This window comes from Pleurodeles waltl, chromosome 4_2 (genome assembly GCF_031143425.1).
Source record: "Pleurodeles waltl isolate 20211129_DDA chromosome 4_2, aPleWal1.hap1.20221129, whole genome shotgun sequence".
Lineage (NCBI taxonomy): Eukaryota > Metazoa > Chordata > Amphibia > Caudata > Salamandridae > Pleurodeles > Pleurodeles waltl.
The window spans coordinates 555,515,603-555,541,305 of NC_090443.1; the positions used below are offsets into that span (position 1 = coordinate 555,515,603).

Below are 25,703 nucleotides of genomic sequence, written 5' to 3' on the forward strand. Positions count from 1 at the left end.
CAGCTCGCACTGCCGATAACTCATGTGACCTCGCTAAAATCAGAATATCGTCAAGGGACATGCCCTGTTGCCGAAGGATAAGCTTTCTTAAGGCATTGGACCGACATCCTTGAATAATCTGCGCTCGGATTTCTTCTTGCTGGTTCAGTCCCGTGCACGAACTCGCTAGTTTCCTCAATCGGGCGTAAAACATATCCACAGACTCTACTTCAGTCTGTTGCGCCTGTCTCAGTTTGAACCTTTCATAATCCGAGTTAAGCTGAGGATCAAAATATCTATTCAACGCAGTCACTGCTGCATCAAAGTCCGACCTTTCACCTGTATCCGGCAAAGAATCAAACAACTCTTGTAGCTCGTCTCCCCCCATCAGCAGCATCACCGACCTGCGCACTTCACCATCCGTTTCTCGGGTTGCACAAAAATAGTTTTCTATGCGATTAATCCATAGACGCCACCTTGGCGCAGCAGTGGGCGGGTCAATCAGTTGGCTAAACGGTGGCAAAGAGGTAATCGAGGAGTGAACGCTATTGTTTAGTGGAGCTGGCAGACGGGGATTCCCTGGTGGTTGAGGGAGATTGGCATTGTTTGCATTGTCTGGCGGTGGTGCACTCATTTTTATACCCCTTCAATATAGTGTCTTTCCCGAGTCAATAATGTTCTTTTCTATTCTTTACTTAACTGTGTTTAAACTCGTTTTTTCAAAAAAAAAAATTTTTTTATTTTTTTATTTTATTCAACACGCTCTCACATGCGTGTCAGTTTTACCTCTTCAGCACATCCGCTGCCTCCTTCAGCAAGCGGAGTGCTTTTTACGGGCTTCCAGCCCCACGTGGCAGACGCGCTGCCTCGCTCCAGCGAGCAGAGCGTTTTTCAGGGCCTCCCGACCCCGCGTGTCAGACGCGCTGCCTCGCTCCAGCGAGCAGAGCGTTTTTCAGGGCCTCCCGACCCCACGTGTCAGACGCGCTGCTTCGCTCCCGCGAGCAGAGCGTTCTTTCCTTTTTTTGTTATTGACGCGATCACTGCCCCACGTGGCAGTCGACACAAAGGCGGGGCCTGGTCCGGGCTTCAATTTTCAGCTGCTCCGATAGCAGCGAGGACACGCCCGACGGGGCGGGGCAGGGCTCACCGTCTTGGGCTTCCCCGATCCGGAAGCCAAACCGCACCGCTTTCGCCGACGTAGGACTCTACACGAGGCGCCCGGGCACCACCAGCGGCCTTCGCCTCCTCTCAGCGGCCGACACCACACCACGTGGTCTTCTTTGTTTTTTTTTTTTCCGGGGCCAACACCACACCACGCTTCAGGTATGTGTTACACCTCAACCACCTTACGATAGTCGCTTCAGTGTAACGCAATGTCTTCGATCCCACTCGTCGCCATTGTAGACACGTGGCGCAGCGCTGCATTCAAAGACCACGCACAGACCCTTTTGTGTTGCATCCACACTCGGGACTGCGTCACCGCAGTTCCGTCCTTTATTTGTACCCTCGTGCTCCGTGCCCCTCCCGGACACGTTGAGCACGTTAACGTGATACAGAGAGCCCGTACAGCTCTCAGTCCCTCTTTACACGCAGCATGAGGGAACTCGAACTTCACAACATTAAAAGAAGCCGTGAAAAAGAACATTTACTTTTGTACAATGTATCAACAACACACCACAAGACGTTCACTCACGCAGACTCAATCCGTACATGCACACAGACCAAAGGCCGTCAAGTAACCTCGTGTAGTTGGGTCCGCCGGGTCCTGCATTTCAGAAGAGCAGTGGACCTTGCAGCCCCTCGTGGGAGCGCTGCCCCGTGAAGTGCAGCTCGGGCACAGGCCTGCGTGTACTGGGGCGCAGGCGAGTGATGTGCAGTTGGGAGCAACAGACTATGGGGAGAGATGGTGGTTGGCAGCAAGGGCAGACTATACAGCGGGTACAGCTGGACACTTACGATACTTTTGTTTTTACTTAAGTTCTGGTACTTGTAACTTGTAATGATAGACATGCGCTGCGCATGCAGGCACAACTCCGTGGTTATCACGTGGTCTCACGTCACGCTAGATGATCTCACACAGGCACGCTTTTTCACTCAACAGCAACTTGTTCCATTGTTAAACCTAAATTAATGATGTGAAAAAGAAATCAAAAAGACCCAGGATGGAACCACAGCAGTCAAAGTGTCACAACTGGCTGAAGGTGCTGCACAAGAAATGGACCACTTAAACGCAAAACACAGATTAATTGAGGGGAAAAACAAACACGTCCTCTCTGTGATACTAACCATTTTAATTTTTTGATTTATTGCTTTCAACTGTCCTCCGCCCGTGAACTATTTCATCGATGAAAGTGACAACTTAAACATTCCCTTCACACCTTTCACTAATGCTAAGAATCAGATAACGTTGCAAAAAAAAAATAAATAAAAAAAAAAATAAAAAAAATAATTTAGACAGTCACCTTGGGCTCAGTTGACAAATGCAACCCCAAAGACGACAAGTTTGACAACAAACGCCCTGCTGCACCTATGCCACATTTTTCTTCATCTCCTCTGATATCTCAGTCTTATTTCGCCCGCAAAGACACTGGAAGCCAACTACTGCAAATTTCTCCTTTACTTGTGACTTTTCGCATATTACTGGAGAAAGCGTACCTCATGGATCTGTCCAGGACGGTCTCCCAGGAAACATTTTTAAGGATTTGTTTGTTAGGGAATTCCTCCTCCAAGGCTAATCTCAACACACCTTTAATGTCTGGCGTGGTCCCCATGAATTTTAAATCAGCTTCCATGGTTACAAAAAACTTCTCTTGTTGAAGATGGCCCGACTAATTATCGAACAATCTCGCACAGGCCCTACTTTACTTAACTGCAGGAAAAAGTAGTCTTCAACCAGATATCTGCCTTTGTTGAAGCCATCTATTACACCCCCTCCCCCCCCCGATAAGTGAGGTTGTACCAAGGTTGCAGCACATGGGTAGTAGCTATTGCAGCACTAGACTAGTTATGTCAGCGTGCAGCAGTAAATCTTCCTGCTGCCCGGATGTTGTTAGATGTAGCACCAGCATTCAATACAGTGAATCATCTGATCTTATGAGATCTATGTACAGAGTCTGTGCATAACGCAGGTTCTCTAGGTTTTTGTCTCATCAGTCAGATCCTTAAACTTGCGGGTCCGTCAGTGCTTGAATTTATCATCCACTTTATTTAATTCACTCTTAAGGATTTGATTTATTCACGTACGGGAATGATACTCCAATTGTATATAATATCATGATATTAGTGCTGGTGATTAAATTAATTTCTGCTGCTAGTCAAACAATTGATACAACACCATTACCTGAAGTTGAGTGGCAATAATACAGATATACTTTGACCTCTGAGGCCTTCTCACGTTTGGAGCCTTATATCCTGGTCCACCGTGCTCAGTATTAAAACCAATCCGGAATCAGTGTGAAGAATTTCGGAGTGAAATTTGATTCAGCTGTCTGCATGACTAACCAAGTTAAGTCTGTGGTCAGCTCACGTTTCTTTCAGTTGAGAACCCCACAGGAGAAGCTTGCAACTGTTCATTTTCCGATAAGGTCCTGATCAGGAATGCCATTGTATCAGCATGTCAAGACTAGTGCAACTCTATCTTGACCTTCCTGCTCATTTGACAGACTTCACCTGGTTCACAACTATGCTGTCAGAGGGCTCTAGCACTAGGAACACAATATAATAATTCACATGCTTTGATCTCTCTCCATTGGATTCCTGTTAAAGACTGAATTATCTTCACATCTCTTTGCTTGGTGGACAGAGCTGTGTTTTCACCAGGCTACTCTCTGTAGGAAGCTGGCTATGCAGTGCACCAATATAGGGGTTAGGCTATGCAGATAGTCTAGATGACCCTTATTGGCTGATAGAGGTTAAAGTAATAACCCTAAAAACTCTCTTTAAGATAGTGCGGGCAGGCAGTCTAGGCTTATCAGAGGGTAGTGCTAAGCATTTGTTGAACACACAGTCAATAAATGAGACATACACGCAAGAAGAAACTAGAGACAAATTTTAGAAAAATACAGCAATTTTATATCATGATTCAACACCATACACCTTCAAAATACAGTAAGAACGGTTGTAGAGTTTTTGGTCACAGTGAGGTAAGTAAAATACACCAATGCACTTTTACACTGTAATGACTCAATGAGCAAAATACATATGCTGCATCCAGGTATTTGCAGGAGTATCTCAGAGGTCCCTTTTTTAGTCGTAGGGTGCTAGGGAGGGAAAAGGTCACAATAAAAACCAGCAGTTCAGTTTTACCTGCCCTGGGGAGTCCAGGTGCAATGGTGCTGAATGGGTCAGGTGCCTTGTGCACTGCACAGTTAGCAAAGAGGGGGTCTACCTAGCAACAGACTGCAGAGGGAGTTTTGGGACAAGTTGTGGAGCTCCCAACAGGGGACTCAGTCTGTAGGGGTCCTGGGAGCAGGGGAGCACTACTGGTTGTCATGGGGACTGCCCGGGGAGCTCAGGTTTGGTGGGTTTTGGTCAGTGGGTGCTCCCGCGTCAAAGACAGCCATGGTTCTTTGTTAGACCTGCAAGAGGGGGACAAAACAGGACAGCTGGGCCACTCTCTGTGCTGGTCTCTTCACTGCTGACATCCTTCAATGGCTTGCAGTCCGGATTGGAATAAAAGAAGCTTTGTTTGCTTCAAGGGGTCCAGTACCTCGGGTTTTGGTGCAGGACAGCTCCAGTGGATCCTGGCATCTTCTCACTTGGTGGAGAGAAGGGTCTTTATCCAGGAGAATGGTGATCTCCTCCAGGGTGGCTGCTGAGTCAGTGGACCAGGTGATCAGCAGAACAGACAGGCATTGTGGGTGTTCCCTGCAATCTGTAGGCAAGTAACTCCTCCACTCCAAGGGAGATTCAGATGGCTTAGCTAAGTGCTGGAGGCTTCCCAAGGCTTATGGAGGAGGCAGAGCTGCAGGACGAGTCAGTTTGTCAGGACAGGACCGGGTAGACAGGCATGGTTTGGCGCCCAAAGTCCACAAGCAGCCCACAGTTCTCTCTTTTTTGGCTCTTCTTTGACCTCTTCTTTCTTCAGTCAGTCAAATCTGTTCTTGGGGAGGAGGGAGGGTGTGTGTGTGTGTGGGGGGGGGGGGGGCTTAAATACTCAATTTAGGGGCAATAAGGGGAGTGTAGATAAGTAGCCAAAGGGGTACTTACTCCAGGGGGACTACAAAAACTATATGCCCACTTCCTGAGGGTAGTGGGCAAAACACTGTCCCAGAATGCCTAATTCCACAAAAAACAAGATGATGGAATCCTTCGCTCGTGGAGCACATCAGGCAGCTTCCTCAGGGGTTTGGCTAACCTGGCAGTACAAAACGACGACTACTGCATAAATAATTTCCACCTGTTCTAGTGCCAAATGGGCCTCAGGGCAGGGGGTGCATCTCTCTAGTCTGGGGGAAGCCGGGTTCACATATCAAAGGCAGCAGGGACTTTGAAGTCCCTGGACTTGGTATGCAGATTCACTAGCCATCCTGCTGGAGGAGGTTATAACACCTTCCTCTGGACACTGGAAATAATACACTGAGCACAAATGTGATCAATAGCCCCAAACCATGGCAACTTCTAGCTCCTATGAACTGGTAGCTTGCTGGACAGACTCCCTTGTTCAGCCAAAATCTCCTTTCATTTATCCCATGACCTTTTCAGACAGCCACTTCTTTCCATCGTCATACATGTATAGCTAAGGGCAACTCATCAAACTGACATCTACACTGTCTTCCCTATTGCCACTTTCTATAGGTCGATTCTACAACCTTGAAAGCAACTGTTCAACTAAAAGGCAAAAAATATCTGCTGCAACTGAATGAGTTTGTCCATTTGATGTACTCTGGCTCAGTCAAATAAATTACCAAAGGATGCCCATCTAAAAAGACTACAGTAGTGAAAGGCACATGCAATGGTTGCCCGATTACTTCATACTGCTGACCAACTTTTTGCCACGAGTCCCAAAAGGAAACTGTTTTGTAAACCAAATGCATAGGCTGCAAACTCCGAGGTCTGATTTCTGGTGCTTCACTGAATGAAGCCTATTGTTTGGTGGTACTACAACTACTGAAAAAGTGTGAGAAGGACAGAAACAGGTTGATATAAATTTAACAGTGACTGCAAAATCCTCGTTGACACATCCTCACTTGGCCACATTTTTAGTCCTCTATAATTAATGGCTCACTTGGATCACATAAGGGATCATATAAGGGATCTGCCATTTTGCAGTATACAAAACCTCAAAAATAGATATGGAAAGCCTTCAGCAGCATCCACTATTTATCAACCACATTTTTATATAATCATTTATTTGTTTGAGTAGGTGGCTCGATTTCTGGCCATTAGCCCACACTGCCAGTTCCCTAGACCCCTCAATAAGTGCTTTGTTCTACCAGTAATAGTCTAATAACTTAACATGGGAAAATAAAAAGCTCTGGCCCCGTTCCTCCCATCCAGGTTTGGGCAGATCTAGGTACCAACTGCTTCTTTTGACAGAAACCATAGTTAGATGTTTTCCAAATTGATGTTACTAAATTGTTTTGCATGAAGCCCAACATGCCAATGCTAATTCGAGGTTAGTTAAGAGGGTCCACTAAACTGACGCAAATAGACAAATGACTGAATCTATGCTTTGTTGAATAATGTGTTAGTGATACTCTGCTAAGAATTGTCTATGTTCACACCTTGCTATATTCTGATGTTCGTAATCCTTGCTTTGATGAAATCTTATCAGATTTTCCATATTGTGACTATGCTAATGTGTTTTGTTTTGGTTTTGAGATTAATAAATATGATAGTAGAATTGTAATCAATAGGGAATAAATATCACAAAATTCATACTAAACTGGTGTGGTTATTCATGACTGAAAGATCATGGTGGTTTTCTGAGTCTTATTAAATGTCATTGACTAAAGTGAATTGTATTGTTGTAGTAAATATGGATGACATTATTGACGTACTGATTGACATGTTGATTAGCCATCTCATCCTAAGGTGTCTTCAATCAGGGTCAAAAGATTCATTGGCCTAAAACGAGTCCCAAAGTGAGTAATTTGGTCATAAAGGGACGCGTTAACAGCATCATTGAATGTCTAAGGAGGACAGAGGTAAAGGAAGTAACTCACACAGGATAAACACACAAGTTATGGGGTTTGTCTTGTTACCTTGTAGAACATCCGGTCAGCAAAGCGTAACATCTCAGCAAATGCGTTTAACCAACAATGGAGCAGCGCAAAAAACCCCAGGAACAGAACCAGCACACCTGAATGGATGAACAAATAGAAAAAGTTATAAACATACCACCATCTGTCGTACTTTTGATAGAACGTTTCCTGCCTTACATAATTCTGCAAGTGGCAACATCATGCTGCAAGCTTACAGACACTGGCTATATATTGTACAGCACAAGCAAGTTAGATTGTGAAACTTACCAAGGGATCCTAGGTTTGTCTCAGAAGTTAGGAATAAGCACGTTTTTCAAATGCAGAGAGGTGTGACGAGGAGTAATCAAACTAACTGAGTAGAAGACCTCACTTTGCGGTAGAGAGGATGCTTCCCTAAAGCAGGCCTTGGAAAATCATAAAAATATTACTAGACTTGCAGGTTGAGTAATTTGAATAATCTACTCAACCATAACTGTAGTGTACTTGACCCTTAAATGGGTCTCAAATTGTGTAATCCTAGGCAAATATTGTAGTTTAAAGAGTTGTCTTTTTCTTCATTGTCACATGAGTGTACCTTTCAAATATGTGAGCTCAGCATTTCAGCTGTACAACCCCTCCCCCCCCCAAAAAACCGTATTTGTTTGTTTAAATAGATTCAGCGTTTGCTCCGTGTATAAAAAAATCCATCCCATATATAGGGGACATATGATCCTTTACATGCCTCAGTTTACTAACCGCATTTCTACCAGGGAAGTAGTGTTACTAGGATTATGTTTAAACGCTCACTTTTAATAAATACATTACAAACGCATGATGTGGTTACACACACTGTCACTTACAGACCGTAAATTTCCAAGAAATATCCAAAAACCTTCCCACTAACTTGCAGCTTTACTGATAAAACTATGTAATGTATTAACAATCTGAACATTGGGTTTCAGAAAACATTTACTTTTTGCACATAACCAATCCTATTAAACAACGGGTTTTCACAACTACTGCAATATATTTTGAAATGTTTGTACAATTACCTTAACTATTTAAATGTGTGTTAGGAAAAACCTGACAAAATCCTGGAAACTTTGCAATAAGAAGGAAAATAATTATAAGACAAACTGACTTTTGACCCATGTCTCTGAACACAGAGCAAATCTGACAAGAAGATTTAAAGTCATCTTTATTGCTCCTTCACTTTTTGACTGAAGAGAAAACCTGCTCTTTGTCAACTCTCCAGAAGGGGCGAGTAGGTCCCAAAAATAGCACGACCTAATAAAATATGACTAACCATAGCGAGTAGGCAAGATGATTTTTCAAGGCCTGCTTAAAGACTAGAGGCTAGCTATTTACCATCCTTCTTAACTTTTAATCAGTAACCCTAAAGTAGGAAACCACGTTATGGCACTCACTGGCCAGAAGACACTAAATTAAAAGATGCTTTTGAGCTTTGACATCCCATCTGCATAAACCTAATTTATTCCATCCTGCCTTATAGGAGACAGAAGGAGGACACTTGGCCCCTGTGATCCATGGATTGGATTCAACAGCAGAAAAAATATGTCTGAAGGGAATGCAGAGCTCTGGGGAACTATAAGTTTCCAGTGCCGAAAGTTGCAAAAGACATGTAGGGAGATAATGTCCACCATTGGTTTCTATTAGGAAACAATTCAGGATGCATGCACTAAATGTCACTATAGCAAACAATAAGTAAATCAACAGCAGAGTCATGGTGCAAAATTAAAGGATCCAAAAGCAATAAATAACTACCTCTGGGCACCATCTTAATTAACAAATAGAGATTAAACGCAAAATATATCAACATTTCAAGAGATCACAGCAAGACTGCACCAGGGCTATGTGATCTCAGAATCGTAGACTCATGGGGGTTCATAGCCACACGCAAAAAAAAAAAAAAATGTATTCATTCTAGACTTAACTGTGTGAGGGGAAATACATTCCCACTCTAATTTAGTCATTCATATTTTTGGATTTTGACAGAGCTGCTTCTCTGGCAGTTCTGTTAATTTCATAATGACACTATACATATGAATGTGGAGTTTATAAAGTGTACGTGCAGCCTATGAACAGAAGGGGTGCTCTTGGCTGTGTATAAGCAGTAATATATGGAACAAGTTTATTGACTCTGAAGTACAGGGAATCAATTACATTTGCTGCCACTTGAGCTTAGACTGCCATTTGTGCCATAGGAATGTTGAGACAACCTTGGGACTGTTACTCCATTCAAAGTTAATGACTGTGTATGTACAATTAATAAAGCCTGTGAGAAACCCATATATAGCGCGAGTCTATGAAACAACCATTGCTCCTCAGGAGACATTGCCTGGACCTTGGGGTTCATGCTCTGTGGAACATTCACATTCCTAAGCAATAGCCACTTTGGTCCTGGTAAAACAGACAGTAAGACTTTACCGTCAAACTGGACAACCACAATTGCTTTTATGAAGGGCCACGGTTTTGTTTATTTGGACAACATTTTTTACAATTGTATTTGAAGAGTAGAGCTTTTGCACAGGGAAAGCATCACAGTACTGGAGACATCAGAATGATGAGGAGAAGTTTCTTGTGTGAGGTCACATGTTCAAAGTTAGTCGATTGGTCTCATTAGAATAATGGGAGACTGAATAAGGATCAGGAGAATGTGGCACATGAAGTCCCACAGAGGACCAAAACTCAAGACAACCCATTGTAGTGCCTTTTCAAAGCTCTGTATTGAATTCTCCTAATGCTAGTCAAGAGATGATTCCCATTTTTTCTATGTTGATGGTCTGATGTGGTTACAACTCTGACAGCAGAGGGACAGAGTCTGATTAAAGAAACACAAATGGACATTCAGGAACAGTTTGTGTATTACAGTCAAACTGGTATAAGTTGTTCTGACAGACCAGATGATGGACTAGAAAGTGAGAATGTGTAGTGTGAGCAAGGGAAATGTATGATGCAATACAACAGCACAGTCCCTGTTCAGGTATGAAACACTAATCTCTGATGTGTCCTGAAAAAAAAGGGTTCTTAATCCTTATCTTTCGTGAGGGTTCCACAAGGTACTGTCTACCTTCATGTAAGACAGCTCTGCCACTGTCCTTTGCATTCAAACTTAAGCTATGAATGTTAAATTTGCCAGCTGCAGTGAGAGAGTTGCCAATGTTCTGTGATTAAGAGGCAGATCCACCTTACTAATGAAAGAAGCTTATTCTTTACTTAAACTCAATTTAATTAAAATCATTCTACTTTGATGCAGATGTTTAAATATTCCCAAAACAATGTGGCATGAACTGTGTTCATGTGCATCATTATTTAAGTTTCAGTTACATACGAACTGTCAAGCCAAGATATTTTCATGAAACACTAAAAGCAGACTATCTACCTGAAAAGGAGACATTTTCTTTTTTTAGTTCTGGGCTTGAGACAGTTTTTTGGAAAATCTTTTCTAAGGCAAGACAACTAAAGCTAATAGATAATATAGGTACACAGCGGGATGTTTGGTCAGTGGGCTTCACCCAGTGGCATCGTTGTTGTGTGCCACTTATGTACTGAGTGCCCATTCAGATGCGGGACATGGATTCAGGTACCCAGGATTGGCTTGTCCTAATCCTGAATGGGAGGATTTAGGCATGTAATATCCCTTTGGAAACTGTCAACAGAAGCATCATCTTTTGGATCAGAAAGACCAGGAGGATGGAATTTGATATTTGTGGAATGTTCAATTGATTATGGTCTGTAACTGAGATGTGAGCCATTTTAGCTGCCACTTTTTGTAGCTGTTTGGGATTCAACCATTGGTCTGTTAAACTATAATCCACATTAAGCTTCCGCTCACCACACCACTGCACTGTGCAAATGGGTCAGCGTACTTTACTCACTGGCTTGCTTCACTTTGAGTGACTGCACAAAGCCTGGGCATATTGGCCTAAAATAGTTCCTTTCTCTTCAGTGACAAAGATGATTCAAACTATGTATTTTGTATCACTTATTTTTTTTACATTAACTTTAAATACCGATTATTTATTTTGTCAGCACTTTGGGTGCCCAGTTAGACGGCAATTTATTTTCCCACCTCTAGGTTCTGTTCTAGAGTATTTATGTAACCTTGGAACATTGAAGCGGTCAGCAACAGAAGTGATTGATTATGTCGTGATTTAATCTGGTCTTCTCCAAAAACTAAATTCATGCATGGAACACCTAACAGGCTTTTTTGTTAAGAATACACGGAGTAATTTAGTAATGCTCAGTTTTCGCCTTCTAGGGCCAGATATACTAGATGTTTTTACATTTGGAAACACTATGAATTAGAGTTTGCAACTGCATACATATTTTTCCAAATATCCTAAGCATGTTAGGAATTGATAAAGTTTTAAAGACTCCTAAAATGGATAACAAATCACAATTTGTTGTAGATGTCCCTTCCAAATAGCGATTCCTCTCGCTTTGCATAAATGGTTTAGGACCCACAGAGCAGTTGTAAACCACTGAAAAGTTACAGACCCCTCCAAGTTGGGGTGGTAACTCTTTCAGAAAACCAGGGACAACTGGCTACTCTCAAAGAAAAACTTGACAACATTTTTCCCAACCACCCACTTTCCTTGAAAGGAAACTGGCTGCTTTCCAAAAAAATAAAAAAATAAATAATATTTTATAGTAATCAGACCTGGTGGTTTGCTAACCCTCTCAGGTCACCATCCTTGTGACAGCCACTAATCAGACGGACACACAGCTTGTGATGTACCTCATGAATATTAAAGAGGTAAGTCAAATACGATCCATTCGGATATGAAATATTGGGAACCCACTTATTGATATACAGGTTGGAACGTATGTATTAGCACATCTAGTGCTTAGTTTTATGTGTCAAGCATTTTCGGTGGCCCTTGGAACAACCTCCCATTTGAGCCAAAAGCCGGACTAATTCATGTAGAAATTATAACCACACTGAAAAAACACATTAATCTATGCAAATAGAACGGAATTATGATGGATGATAGCGTTCACAGCTAGTTTAGTTTTTAGGATGCAAAGCAACTTTGAATGATTAAAAATCAAAGAATCACCTGGTAGGATGGAGTTGAAGATGCAGAGGACCAGAACCCTCAAGCTGAAGGGCTCCTGGCTGATGTTCCAGAACAGTGGGATACACAGGCGCACAAAGACGTAGTATGCATAGAAGGTGCAGCCCAAAACCTGTAAATTAAACCATGGGCCAGTGTGAAAAAATGTTTTCTTTGGAGGGATTTTTTATTAAAACCTGGTGCTTATGGTCAACTTAGAAGTAAAAAAGCATTTGGCAAAGAAAAAAAGGACTTGTCAGAAGATTTAACATTCTCCCCCCCCAATAATCCATTCTCAATGCCAGACATCCAAGACTCAGTTATCATGCCAGTAGATTAAAGAGTTAGTTTATCAGCCACACTTCAGATCTTGTGTCCTGCCAGATCGAAAATGCCAACTAAACTGTGGCAGACATCAAAAACTCTGCAGTCACTGGAGACCCAGGCATGCAACAAAGACGTACCAAAGATCATGGTACTGCCGTCAGGCACCAGATGATCCAGAATCTTCTGACAGAACCACACAACAATGTACCCATGAAATACACTACAAAAACTATACTCAAACCCGATAGGTAAACCCAGAATCTGTGCTGCGCTCCAGAGACAACGGAATCAGTCCCAAACGTATGGAGCCATGGTAATCCTTCCCGATACCGGAGACCCCAAACCTTTTTCAGTAGAGAACATAGAAATCCCATCTGTAACTTCAATCTCGGCAACAGACAACAATGGACCCAGTAAATATTTCAGACTGCAAAGGTTTAATATCAACAGAATTAGTTTTTCTAAACTGAGGCAGCCCTACCAAACTGCAGTGCCTGGTAGCCCATTGGATATTGGTGGCTTGGTGATCCCATTTCTGCCCCTCTCCCCCCAAAAGCAGCTAAATACACCAACACAAATTCTAGTATCACTCACCTGGGCAAATTTGGTGGCTACATAACCCCATCGGATGTTAGGATTCCTATAGAAAAAAAAGGGGAAACGTGATAACAATAAGTCAAGGGAACACATTTGGAACTGTTCCACCAAAGTGAACTCAGAGTCAAATAAAACCAGATTTATTATTTTTGCCACCGGGAATCCCTACAAATGGCTAAATCAGTTGTATACAAAATAAAGCTGAAAATGTGATGCATAGAAAAGAGAAATGCCACTAAACAGAAGCACTGTGTTCTGCATCAGTTTGTCTTTCATTGTGATTCCAAAGGGCAGCTTTAGAATCAAGGCATTAGCAGGCTCCAAAGAGTGCAAGAAAAGCACTGTTCAACTGATCATAGTTCTGAACAAGCAGGCGTGTGTTAGATCCTCGGAATGTGAGCGAAGCAATCCTGATTCTAAAATATGGAAATGATGAAATTATACCACACACATTTCTCACTCATATTTCGTCTCTGGTCAAACAGACCATAACACCATAACCATGTGGACAAACATTTGCCTCCAATGATTAGGCTCACCCAATCTCAAGCAGGTTTAAAAGGTCAGGATTACAAACTCAATCTCACAGCAGCTTTGATTTTCTTTCCCTACTGATTGATGATAATGTCATCAGTATTCCATCTCTTAGCAAATTGTCTAGTGATGTCTTACTACAGGATACCTGTGTGACTTGCACTAACTAGTAAGAGGATGCATGCTTACCTAGGGTAGCTGTCTCTGTAGATTAGTGTTGGAGCGAACAGGAAGTAGAGGTAATGTGTCAACTGTGGCACCGGTACAACACCTGGAAAAGAAGAGGCTCTTGAATAGTAACCATTTATATAGGGGGTGCAGACAAAAAGGGAGCAGACATTGGTGTCGCAAACTGTGTCCAGAGTGAGGCTGGATAGAAGGTACTGTGAAAATAATATGATGTAGCAAAGTGTTTGGTATGCATGGATGGATCAGTGATCTATGGGGCCACTAAGCTGTAGGAGCGAACTTGTGTGCTCTTATAGATACCATAGTAGGATTTTCAGAGATAATACCTTAGGATAGTGTATAATGCAACTGTATGCTAATGGTGATGTCCCTGTCAAGGTGTGCTCTATAGAAATGTGTTCAGGGAAATGTGCTCAACATGGGTCGCGGAGGTACGTTTTCACCTATACATTAGATGTGCTGTAGGGAGATGAAGGTGTATTGTTGAGAGGATAGTATGGTGTGCTGTGTAAAAACAAGAGGGTACAAATGGCCTGGTATTGATATACTTTGCCTTGATACTATGAGTGATATAGCTGGCTGGGTCTGCACTGATATGTTAGAGAGGATGTGCTCATCATGTGCTTTCATACAGGCAGGATGATACAATGTAGCTGAGGTGTTAGTCATTCTCTGCTGATTTAAAGTTAGTGTAGGAAAGTGCACCTTTGTGTATGGTCACCCCCCCATATTTTGCCCCAATGCTGATGTGTGTGACCGTTACCGCACTGGAAGCCTGCTATCCAGACCCCAGTGCCGGTTCTCTCTCCCTAAATTGTTATAATGACTTGGTAATTACCAGATTGGGAAGTCATTACCCCCCTTAGAAGGCTCTGGTAAATGGTACCCAGGGCATAGGTGGTAAAGGGGTCCCCAAGGCTGCAGCACAAGCTTGTGCCACCCTAGGTGACCCTAACAACGTACTGGTGGCTGGGCCTTCCATTGCAGTCTGCCAGAGCGGTGCAAACTGCTCGAGTTCGACTGTGCCCTCACCAAGAGTGGCACAGTCCCATGCACTGCCTTACATATACACCCCTAAAGCAGGCCTCTGCAACCCAGGAGGCAGGGTGCATCTTATTTAAGGTGGAGACATAAGCACAAGCTTCTACGTCTCTATAGCTTCCTATACATTAAGGTACACGATAAGAGCAGGCTGGTCCATAGGATAACATGGGACTTAAGTCCCGGTTGACGAGTGCTGCTAGCTCTATTAAGGTACCACCTAAGTCAAACAATTTGCATTCTCTCCAACAACACAATTCTCATGTCGAGGGTCAGCTGGCATGCACCCAGGTGGCACGCTAGTGCTTGCCCCCTATCTGTCACCTTCCTTTGTGATGGCCGAGAAGCTTGTGCTTTTTCCCGCGCTTGCTGCTGCCAAGGCTGAGTTCTGACCTCCTGCCAGGCAGTCTTGGCACTCCTAGATGTCAGAACAATGGGCTGACATGAGCAGGAGGTCACACATCCTGCCCCTCAGCAGCGCTAGTTAATAGGGCGATCAGTGCAGTGAGCTTCAAAGGCTGCACGGCCCCTAACATCCATCAGAGATGTCCTCCAGCGAGGAAGTAGCCCTCTCCCTGCCCCAGGCATATTTGCTTGTGGTCAGACAGGAAATTAGGTATGCAAGACTGTGCAACCCCCAACAGGCTGACCACACCTCTAGGGTGAGCAGCCCAGACTGTGCACTAGATTTTAGTTTCTGCCATCTTAGGAATGGCAGAATAGAGGGTTCTGGATACCTTAAGGTGACAAGCCCCACCGGAAGTGGTCATCTCAGTGGCATGTCAGCAGTAGGAACTAGCAGCCCATTAGCCACTAGTCTTCACACCTCTAACTCCCCTAAATCCAGGATTGAAGGGACACCCCTGACACCAGAACCTCAGATTTGATCAATCTACTTCAAAGGAGGACCAGAAGAAAGTCTGCATCACCAACACCGGACTCTGAACACCGCTCCAAAGCAAAAGAGGGAATCTCTGTCCCTGAGGCAACAGACTGGGAACTGTGTGACGGACCTTCGTCCATGGCTAAAACTCGTCACTCCTGACCAGAGCGACATCTGAAAAAGCCAGAAGCACCATCAGTCTCCCTTGGACTAGTGGCACTTGTCACCTGCAAACTGCAGGTGAAAACAACTGTCAAATCTGAAGTTCCATCGGCCATATGGCCCACTGTCGGATCTTCAAAAACCAGGTGGCCCAGTGTCTTCTGGGAGTCGTAGTCCAGCCTGCCTCCAATTTTAGGTCACTACCTCAATCCCTCAGACCCCAGCTACTTCAAAAAAGGATTCTGGCACACTTACTGCTGCCAAGGCTTGTTAGTCACCAGTCCGGTGATCAGACCTTTACTTGACGCTGCAGGTGCAGGGCACAGCATACAACCTGCATCCGACATCTGCAAACCCAGTCCCAGCTGAGATTTTTGCATCTCCTTGTCAGCGACGTCATGCCGGTGGCAAAAACAGCCTTGGCATGAGCCCTCTTCAGCACCACAGACAGGCAGGACACCTCAACAACCGTACCCCACAGACCTACCTGGATTGAACTGACTGCTTTGGCCTGATCCTAGGACCTGCACCATCTTAACCGTTCAAGGGCTCCCCGCAGCTCGACCTTCAAATGGTCATTTGTCACCAGTGGCATCTCTGCCATTTATTTCAGCGCAAGTCCTGTTCAGCACCACAGACTCCCTGGGCCAGGAAAAACCGCTGACTGTTGTGATCGGGTCCCAGGGACTGCACTTACTTAAGCACCCCAAGGGTTCCTTGCAACTCGAAGTGCATTTTTGCTACATATGACATTCCCCATTGACTTCAATGCAACATTTAAATGACATTTTTTGCAGTGATTTTCTATTGCTTCCTACATTGATATCTCTGCTTTTCCCCAAACCAAAACGGTTTGTTTGGTGTCTAAATGTATATAAAAATAAGCTCTTTTTTTGGTGTCGGATTTCTTTCAAGTTGTGTCAATTACTCATTGTCCATATTTGTTCTGTGAAATGCTTAACACATGTTCCTCTATGCAAAGCCTCACTACTCACTGCCACACTACCAGGACTGAGGTAAAGATTTCCTAATGTAAAGCCAAGGACCACCTCGGGGGTACTGTGAGAGCATTGCATGGTGAGGACTAACCCCCACACAGCATAATACTCCACTTTCCTACAGCTAAGGTAAGGCGCTTACCATGGTGTACAATGCAGATATATCATCATTGTTAGTGCTTTGCATATTCTGCTTTTTGAGTGATGTGCATGGATTGTGCTATAGAGTGGACTGAGTAATATTAACTCACTTGTTTTCTCCCTTGTGGAAGACTGGACACGAGGAGCGTTTTCTCTTACAAAGGAATGAGCCTTCATGACAAGGCGCACCTACCAGAGAAAGAACAACAAATTTAGCTGCAGAAGAGAGGCTAAAAGTTCATCTTACCAGTTCACGAGCCGGAAAAAAACAGCACATTACACCACTTTATTCAAACCTGAAGCACTCAAGGTTTGTAATTATAGGACAATAAATCTCCCTACAGTATAGCCAGTGCATAAGAATGTGGGCTAGTCTTGCCAGTATATCTAATCTTAGGCACACAGTGTTACAGTCTGTAAATTATAAATAACCAGAGTACTTTAATGAATCCAGCCAATTTGTCAAACAATAAGGGTCTCATTTCGAAACTCTATGTACATTTAAAGAAATACAGCTCACTGATGATTACATTACCAACTACTGTACTAGTGGTATTTCCACATATTTACCATACAATCTGGATAATTTGGAGACACAAAATCTGAAGTGGTTACTACATTTATTGGTGCACAATTAGCTATTTGCTGATGCTAGGGGACAGTGTTTTTGGTGAGGTGCTACATGTTATTACAAATATTTGTTCTGTGATAATACCACATTTCAAATCAGAAGAAAGTATAAAGGATGCTAATCCGTTTAATATATATTAACATGAATTTGACAATCTCTTAAAGCAGCCAAAGAGGGACTTTACTGCATGAAATCCAAAAATTACAAAAAAATCCTAGAGCACAGTCACTGAATTACCAGACGAACGTAGCTTCCAGAGGAGCTGCTTCCCAAATACCAAGAACGTGGACATGGACATGGACAAACCTAATACCAGCTATCTGTTTACCCCGGGTTGCTGCTAATAAAGTACTACTGGCCAGCCTCTTTCTAGCTAGGACAATCATTATCGCGTGTCAACTCCAGATGTTCCTTGATTCAAACTGCATCCTCAAACACCTGACGTCAGTCTTTAGGACTTGCCATGGCATGTGTTGGCAATGCAGGGTGAAGTTTTGTCTTATCCGCTAATGATTTGGCCTTGCCTATCCTTTCAGATACTGCCATAACCTTTGATACGTTGCACACAAAAAAAAGAAAATATGCTAACGTGAGTTCTGAAAGTGTGGGCCACAATTTATTAATGGCAACTTGTTCCTTCAAAATGGGTTTATTTAAGACATTTCAAATCTGAGGTTTGTGGCAAGAATAACACTCAGTTTCCACCCGAGTGCAAAGATCTAAGTATGTTCAGGAAAAATGGCAAGCTCAACACAGCCAAGGAGCAAGACCTCTGTAATATTACAATCAATATTAAGCCACTAATGCATCCAGCAGCGGAATCCATAATGCACTGGGGCACCTCCACAGCCTCACAAATCTCCCATGAAACTTACATTGTTCCCTTTCACTTAAGAATTACCCAGATGCGAGTGTCTAGGTCTGTAGTATCTACAGCGCTATGAACCACTTTAGGGTCGGCGTAATAAAGCAAATATTGTCTTTGACATGCAAGCAAAGTGTCCCAAGTACTTTTTCCAGGCTTTTCGGTGACCTGTAAGATCAGGGCAAAATAATGCCACTTTAATCAGGGGAAAAGATGGCAAAAAATGGAACTCTTTCACAGACAGCAAGAACAGCAAACCAGGGAATGTTGTTATTAAAATCAAAAAAGTCTATCAATCAATGAGTGAGGAAAAAGTCCTTGACTGAGAATTAACCAGTTGTGCCTTTCCACAAAATGTATTTTTAAAGCTTTGAGTTCAATATTTTTGGATATGGCTAAAAAGCATGGAACTCAAGTTGCAAGCAGAGGTGTGGCATGCCAATTTATTTATTTTTTAATCTGTCACTTTCAATCAAAATTGCTACTTTGTAACCTAATGTATCATCATCCGTGATAACAGATCACTAGTGCACAACAATAATCAGACTGGCTTTGGCTCAGACACAAGCAGCCCGGCTGATTGGAACTACTGGATGTGTTTGAATACATTTGTAATCATCCTTTTAAACTTGCTTACCTTAATTTATTCTAATGGATACTGCTAGATATAAATAATATCATCCAATTGTTACGGCTTAAAATATTTCACTGTGCAGAGATATTATTTTATTTTGAGGCAACACATTGGAGCCCCTTGACTGACTTTAAGACAATCTCCTGGTGCCTGGGCTCAGACATACTCGACAAAACTAGGGTGTCTCTGTCCTGAGGAAGTTCTGAACTGACTGAATGTCACACAGACACACGGGTTGAAATGTCGAAGATTTTAATTACTTCTTAGTAACATTGGTTCTTTTCTAAATTATAATGAAGGCAAGTCTTCGTACCAGATATTACAATCGAAAGTTCTGGAACATGTTAAAATTCTCTAATTATTTTAGCAGCTTCAACTGAACAGGGAGAAGACCCTAATTACAAAGAGGAAATTCACTACACTGCAGCTAAATTACATCTTTAGATGAATACATTTTGCTGACAGCCATAAACAGCACATCCGAACAGCTGCCTTATGGAGAACAAATTGCTTCCACTAAGAGGCAAAACAGTGTTACGATTAACTTTTCAATCTACCAGAAGTAATTTTCTTTAGATTTAAAGTTAAAACCAGGGATAGAGCATTATTTTTGTTTAGCATATGATAGCCTTTTGAATAGCTGACTAACTTATGGTGATGACATTATAGCTTAAGTACCTGAAACTCCACCGAACTAGGGATATCTTCAAATTAAAAGACCTAATATCACACATACACCATACCATTTAGAAGCATTTAAACTGTTATGATTGAACTAGCTTAAATTCCTAGCCCATTAAAATAATTGGGAAAGTACATGTCCACACAAAGCATGTGTGATGGTGATGCTTGGCAGCCCTGTAGCTGTGTACCCTTTGTAATAACAGCAATAATAGTAACAGTAATAATGTTGGGGATTCCATGAAACTAGGTTCTGCAGTGTACGCAGGTTCTATAGCACCCTTTCACTTTAGCAGATGTAGTTTTATATGAGAAAAAAAACCCTGTTGGATAATTGCAGAAGCCCTGAATATGTTACATATGACTTTTATACTTCGAACTCCGAATCTAGAATACAAAATCGCCATAGCTTGCTTGTTTCAGTCTCTATTGTGTGTTTAATCGTTTTTAAAGTGACAAGAATTATTAACAGTCAACAACTGACCCATATACATTGCCTTCAACTGCTACGAGATGATCAGCAGCACAAACATTTAAAGCAAGACCAACAGCAGATGCTTCCCTTTGAAAGGAATAATTCTGACGTTTAAGAACATAAAGCATTCAACTGTGTCCTAGGTCATTTCACTTTAAAGGATGGTCAAAGGAAGCAAGAAAAAATAATTCTAAAATGTATTATCCAATAAACATGACAAAGATTTTAAGAATCAGTGTAGTGTAAAGATAAAAAAAAAAAAAAAAAAAAAAAAAAAAACATGGCTTGCATTTTTTTGTTTTAATTTGTCTGCACTGCTGGACCTTCTTGATGAATATGGTATGACTGCTAAGCTTATATTGTCAACCAGGGGTAGCTGTTAGAACAACCTTTTATCATCGTTCTGTAAACAAGACATGTATAGGTGAGCATGCCATTACATGAGATGCGCATCTGTGGAAGGGACTGTGATGTTGATTAATTTGTACACAAATAATTATATAAATTAGGGCATAAATAGAAGTTAATTTTTTTTATTCTTGAAGGTTTAAATTCTTGGAACTTGCCTACGCTCTCAGTTATTGCTTGCCATCGCTACTGCATATTTCCAAGTGTTTGCAGGAAAGGTAATCTAATGTTTACATAAATTCATCGATAAGTATGTAAAGGGCACGCTTGCCCCTTTAATAGAGTTGGTTCGCAGTATTGTCTCTTACCACAAACCCTGCACTGGCTATCCTTCAATTCTGAACCAAGAAGTTTTTGAGAAATACACATCAAGGGCATTTATGTTAAGCCGCATTCTGGAAGAATACACTATGAGATAAGGACAGAGTGTACTTATAGAACATGCACCAAGTTCACACCTGTAATGCTCAGGGTGCACACTGAACAATTTGTCTGGCACACTTATGCAATGAAAAAATGCACTAGCACATTCACCAAAGCATCACAGTCTTCTTATTGTGGTGTAAAATGCAATTTTCCAGTTGAGTCATACAACATCATCTTCCAAGAAGGTATCAACTTTCAAAAATGTACAGTAGAATTAACAATGCAAGATGCCCTCAGCCATGGAATGTTTACAGTCAAACCAATATTCCATACTGAGGGCTACAGGGTACAGGCGTCTTTCAAATGACTGGTTATTATCCTCAATTCCCGAGGGCGGGCCATTGGAAAGCAAGGAAAGCCACAATGAACATAATTGTTCAAGTTACTATGATGCTAAGTTAGCAATGTAAACGTTCAACAATTGAAGTGTGTGCACCTTCAATTGCTGCTCCCTGAAGAAAAGGCTAAAAGCAAATAAGATGTACAGTACGTTAAGAAAAGTGTGTAATTTAAGCAGGAAAGCTTGCATTGTCTTGTTATTTGGAATTGCAACACATTAGGTGATGTCCTTAAAGATGTTTCATGGCAAGGGCTGTTATACATCAGAGACTTAATTACAAATAAGGAAACAGTGGATAAATGTCTATGACAAACTCTCTCCTGCATGGACTTTTACTGATTGCTCTTTCTGACCCATCACATCAAGGCTTCGATCTGGTGTATGGAATCCTCTTGTTCCAAAAAAATGTCAGTTTGTAAAAACAAAAAAACAAAACAAAAAAAAAAACTGCTTTTGTCTTACTCTAGCCTCTAAGATTCATAACAACAAGTGGGTAAAAGTATCTACAATGTTGAGATCTAAAGTCAGTCGATGCAAGCTTGGAATTCTACGACAGAAGAGGCACCACCAACTCATCAGTAATATATAAATGTGACTAACCTCAGTCACAACTTACCTGCTCGAGAATAACAATGAAGCGTGATGCTGGTGGAAGATTGTTCTGAAGCACCACATACGCTGGGCCAGACACCAAGCCCAGGAACTGGAAGATCATGAAGAGCGACCCATAGAAGAGAGAGCGAAGTGTTCGGTGGGAAGAGCTCCTGTAGCCTCTGGCCCAGAGCAGGAACAACCCATAAGGAACAATGAGTGTTGAAAAGAACATACAAAGCCAGACTGAGATCACCAGAGGAAATTGTCCAAAGGCATAGACCAGGAGATCAAACTCCAACACCAATCTAAAAAGAACAGGAAACAAGTGACTGTGGAGTTAAGTTACCAGAGGTAAGTGAGGAAAAATAAATAGAGGGGAAGAGCAGATACTATAAAGAAGGCCAAATAACCAAAAGGCGGGGCGTGCTATTAAATGGAAATGAGAGTAGACCAGAGTAGGGAATTAGTTACTAGAAGAAAGAGCAAACAGATCAAAGAAGATGGAAGAAAAAAAAAATATATATATGACCTTGGGTGGGAAAGGAGGCAGAAGATGGAATACATTGGGATGAAGCATGGTATTAGAGGTAAGAAAGAATAGACCAGACGGATATGAGAATTATATGGAAGAGAGAATAAAACAAAAAGTGGGAAGAAGTGCAGGTAATAAAGAACAGACCAGGGATGAAATGAGGAGGAACATATTAGAGGAGATGAGTTAGATGGATTTATGAATAAACTAAAAGGGGGAAATAAAGTTGCAGACGAGAAGAGACAAGAAGAGGACAGGAGTTAAAGAAGAAAGAATTGTCCAGAGCTGAAGTGGAGTTATCTAACGAATGAGGAAGATGCACGAGAGAGAACAAAGAATAGGCCAGAGGGATGCATAAGTGAAAGAAGAAAGGACTGATTTGGGGTAACAGATTTTAAGCAGAAGTGAACAACAAAGACACCACTGAAATTATTACTTTATCCTTCTTTTAATTCATTGTTATCTAGCACAGTGTTACTCTTTACTCAGTCTATCTACAAATCACCACACCCACATTTAAGGAATGAGGTGTACAACAAACATTGAACACATTTTTTCATCACTGCTGAATAGGTTTTCTGTATGAAAGGTGAAATTATAGCTTGTTGCACGGCCAATTGAATGTCACTATATAGAGTCTTTAAATCTACTCATTTGCACATTGTATGTAGCGGTCACGTCAGTGGATACAGACATGCAAAAAACACAAGGGAATAACACTACTAATGCTGCAACCTAACAGGCAAGGCACACAGCGCATCAATGCAGCACTGACGAGCATCAGTAAAGCATCATCATGTGAGCAGCTAAAAAGAAAGCACTAAACAACTCCACAAACTTAGCCAACTCCAACATGCTTAGCATATTGTGAAATTTCTCTTACAATAAAAAACTGGACTATTCAGAGACGAAGGTTTGTACAAAGGCAAAGTTGCTTAGAATTTAAAATCATCTATTTCTAAGTCAAAAAGCCTGCTCGTTCTGCACAGTGAAATGTAAACTTTCCCTTTTAGAAATGCTAAGCTTGATACAAATTTCAGGAACTGCAGCCTATTTTTAAAACAGGCGATTTCATTTATAAAGAAAAAGCTAGAGCAGTTGAAGGTCCAGAAACATTTAAGTTTCCCACATTAAAAGCACGAATGATAATGAGATGGTAGGTAGAAAAGCATCCAAGAGGCTACTAGGTGCTACATATATTAGTACACAGATGATTCTACAGCTGCATTTTAAGAAATATGTAGTTATAGATGTAATTTAAATTTAAGACAGCCCTAAAATGCATTGGCATACATTTAGCTATTGCCTGCATTATTGTTTTTACTGATTAAAGCAAAATTTAACTTCTCAAGAACAAAATAAACAGGGTGTACTTTATTTGCAAACCACAGACAGGCTTCATACCCCCTGGAGGTGAAAGCCTGTGCTCTCAAGGGCCAGAAACAAAGCCTGCTCCAGAGGAAAGTGTTATCACCTACTCCAGAAGGATGGCTAGTACATCTGCATATCAAGGCTAGGGACTCCAAAGGTCCTACAGTCTTTGGTGTGCACCCCGCCTTCCTCAGACCTGGGTGTTGCCACCCCCTGCCCTGAGGCCCATTTGGCGCCAGGACAGGCGGAAAAATCAGTAGGCGCATACCACCTTTGGGCTAGCTACACCCCTATGGTGGGCTACCCAAGTGGACACTCTAGAAAGAGTTCCACTATCTTGTTTCTGGTGGAACTAGGCCTTCTGGGAGAGGGTTATGCCCACTCTCCACAGGAATTTGTCATGTAGGGGGTGTAGTCACCCCAAAGGTAAGATGCCCATTGGCTACTACTCTACACTCCCCTAAACACCGCTTAATTGAGTATTTAGGGAGCCCCTTGACACCAGAAGAACAGATGTCTGACCTAAAGAAGAAGAGGTCAAAGAGCCTAAGGGACAAGAATTTTGGAAGACTGGGGGACTTTTTGGCGCAAAACCCTGCCTACCTACCTGCTCTAGTCACGACAATAATGACATTGTGACTCATCCTGCAGCTGTAGGGACTCCAAAAGCCTTAGAGGTTCTCCAGCACTTTGTCAGCATCTCCCTTAGAGTGGAGAGCCGCTTCCTGCAGGCACCAACTGCAACGTCCGGTCCACTGTTCCGCTGACCACAGGGTCCACCGATACAGCAGCCACCCAGGAGGAGGTCACAGTGCTCCAAGAGACTAGTCCCACCTCCCGCAAGAGAGAAGATATCAGGACCATTCAGAGCTGAGCTGCACCCATTCATGGGGTACTGGATCCCTTGCAACAACCAAGGCTTGCTGAAGTTCCACCCGGACTGCAACAGCATGTCCGAAGATCCGTGGTCAAGGGATGTCAACACTGCAGAGGACATCTTACAGAGCCATTCAGCTGTCCTGCTTTGTCTCTCTTACAAGTCTCCCAAAGAACTGTAGGCACCTAGACGCAGGAGCACCGACGACAAACACGGTGCACCCGAGCTCACCAGCCCGGATCCACGACATCCATCGGTGTTCTCTTGCTCCCAGGGCCCCTACTGACTGAGCGCCCCACAGGGAGCCCACAGACTTATCCCCAAGTTCCCCTAGGCACTCTCTTTCTAGGTGGTTCCCCTCGTCGCCAAGTGTGTGGTGCGCAGGAAACCAAACTCAACTAGCACCACTACACCTGGATGCCTCAGGGCAGGTAAAACTGAATTTCTCATATTATTTATGACTTTACACCGCTAGCACCCTACTACCTACAGGGAACCCCGAGAACTGACTGCAAGGGCCCCTTTGCAGTAAAAGTACATTGGAACCTCTACTGCATAAAATCGCAATTGAGTAAAAGTGTTACTTGCAAATCGTTATGCAACTGCAGCAGCACTTACTCTCTTGAAAGTATTCTGGTGTTGAAACATTATATAAACAAAGTAATTATTTTTCTAAACAGTTGGTCTCTAGTTCCTTCTTGAAAGTGTTGTCTCATTTACTGACCCTGCGAGTTCAACAAATGCTTAGCACTA

General features: G+C 42.5%; 1 protein-coding gene across 3 annotated transcripts in view; it reads right to left on the minus strand.

The window, feature by feature from the left end:
- SOAT1 (sterol O-acyltransferase 1) overlaps nt 1-25,703 on the minus strand; it is a 154,819-nt gene that overhangs the window by 25,828 nt on the left and 103,288 nt on the right. For all 3 annotated transcript variants that reach the window (XM_069232104.1, XM_069232102.1, XM_069232103.1), the window contains 6 exons: nt 22,193-22,475; nt 17,227-17,305; nt 13,892-13,973; nt 13,166-13,211; nt 12,248-12,377; nt 7,185-7,282 (listed from right to left, as the gene is read on the minus strand). In XM_069232104.1, coding sequence (XP_069088205.1) covers nt 7,185-7,282; nt 12,248-12,377; nt 13,166-13,211; nt 13,892-13,973; nt 17,227-17,305; nt 22,193-22,475 — 718 coding nt within the window. The remainder of the gene's footprint in view (nt 1-7,184; nt 7,283-12,247; nt 12,378-13,165; nt 13,212-13,891; nt 13,974-17,226; nt 17,306-22,192; nt 22,476-25,703) is intronic.